The sequence below is a fragment of the Morone saxatilis genome, unplaced genomic scaffold (assembly GCF_004916995.1).
Source record: "Morone saxatilis isolate NCDOM2014 unplaced genomic scaffold, NCSU_SB_2.0 Contig23, whole genome shotgun sequence".
Classification (NCBI taxonomy): domain Eukaryota; kingdom Metazoa; phylum Chordata; class Actinopteri; family Moronidae; genus Morone; species Morone saxatilis.
The window spans coordinates 16799352-16799957 of NW_023339796.1; the positions used below are offsets into that span (position 1 = coordinate 16799352).

The 606-nt window shown below is 36.0% G+C and overlaps 1 protein-coding gene across 1 annotated transcript in view; it reads left to right on the forward strand.

The window, feature by feature from the left end:
- Positions 1-606, forward strand: part of LOC118334990 (probable cation-transporting ATPase 13A3) — a gene marked incomplete in the record, with an annotated part of 20287 nt that overhangs the window by 16802 nt on the left and 2879 nt on the right. The window contains 2 exon segments of the mRNA XM_035671143.1: positions 1-61; positions 344-432. The exon segment at positions 1-61 is cut by the window's left edge and continues 21 nt beyond it. Coding sequence (XP_035527036.1) covers positions 1-61; positions 344-432 — 150 coding nt within the window.

A 606-nucleotide genomic window follows, 5' to 3' on the forward strand; every position in this document is an offset into this window, starting at 1 on the left:
TTGGCCGTGGCCATCGTTTTCTCCAAGGGAAAGCCCTTCAGACAGCCAAGCTACAAAAACTGTAAGACTCATTTAATACTGTTGGCACAGAGCAAGTTTAATTTGCAATTATTTTTAGGTTTTCTTTCTTTTAAAGGTGTAATGTAATGCAATTCTTCTATGTAGCTATAATTTTTAATTCATTTTAATTCATTTTCCTACTTACTTCATACTGACATACAACTGTGTACAATTACAGTCTCCACTGGAACTAACTAATCCCTTTTCATATATATGTGTAATGTGCTTACAAGTCAAAAATAATTTGATTTAATCTAGTGTTACTGAAATTCTGTATTTTTAGGGCCGTTCATGCTGTCCTGCATTGGTCTGTATACTTTTCTCCTCCTCATCATGCTGTATCCTGTTCCCGCCATCGACAGCTTCCTGGAGGTAAACTTAGTTTTCTTTGATTTTCTGGATGCTGTTGTTACACTGGCTGCTCTAAAAGATATTATTAATGTCCTGGCTTTAGATTTGAACAGTAGAAACAGAAAAAAGATGCTACATTTGAGACTTAAGGTATAAGAGAAGCTGGGAAGTTGCATGAAGCTGTGTGTGTGTGTG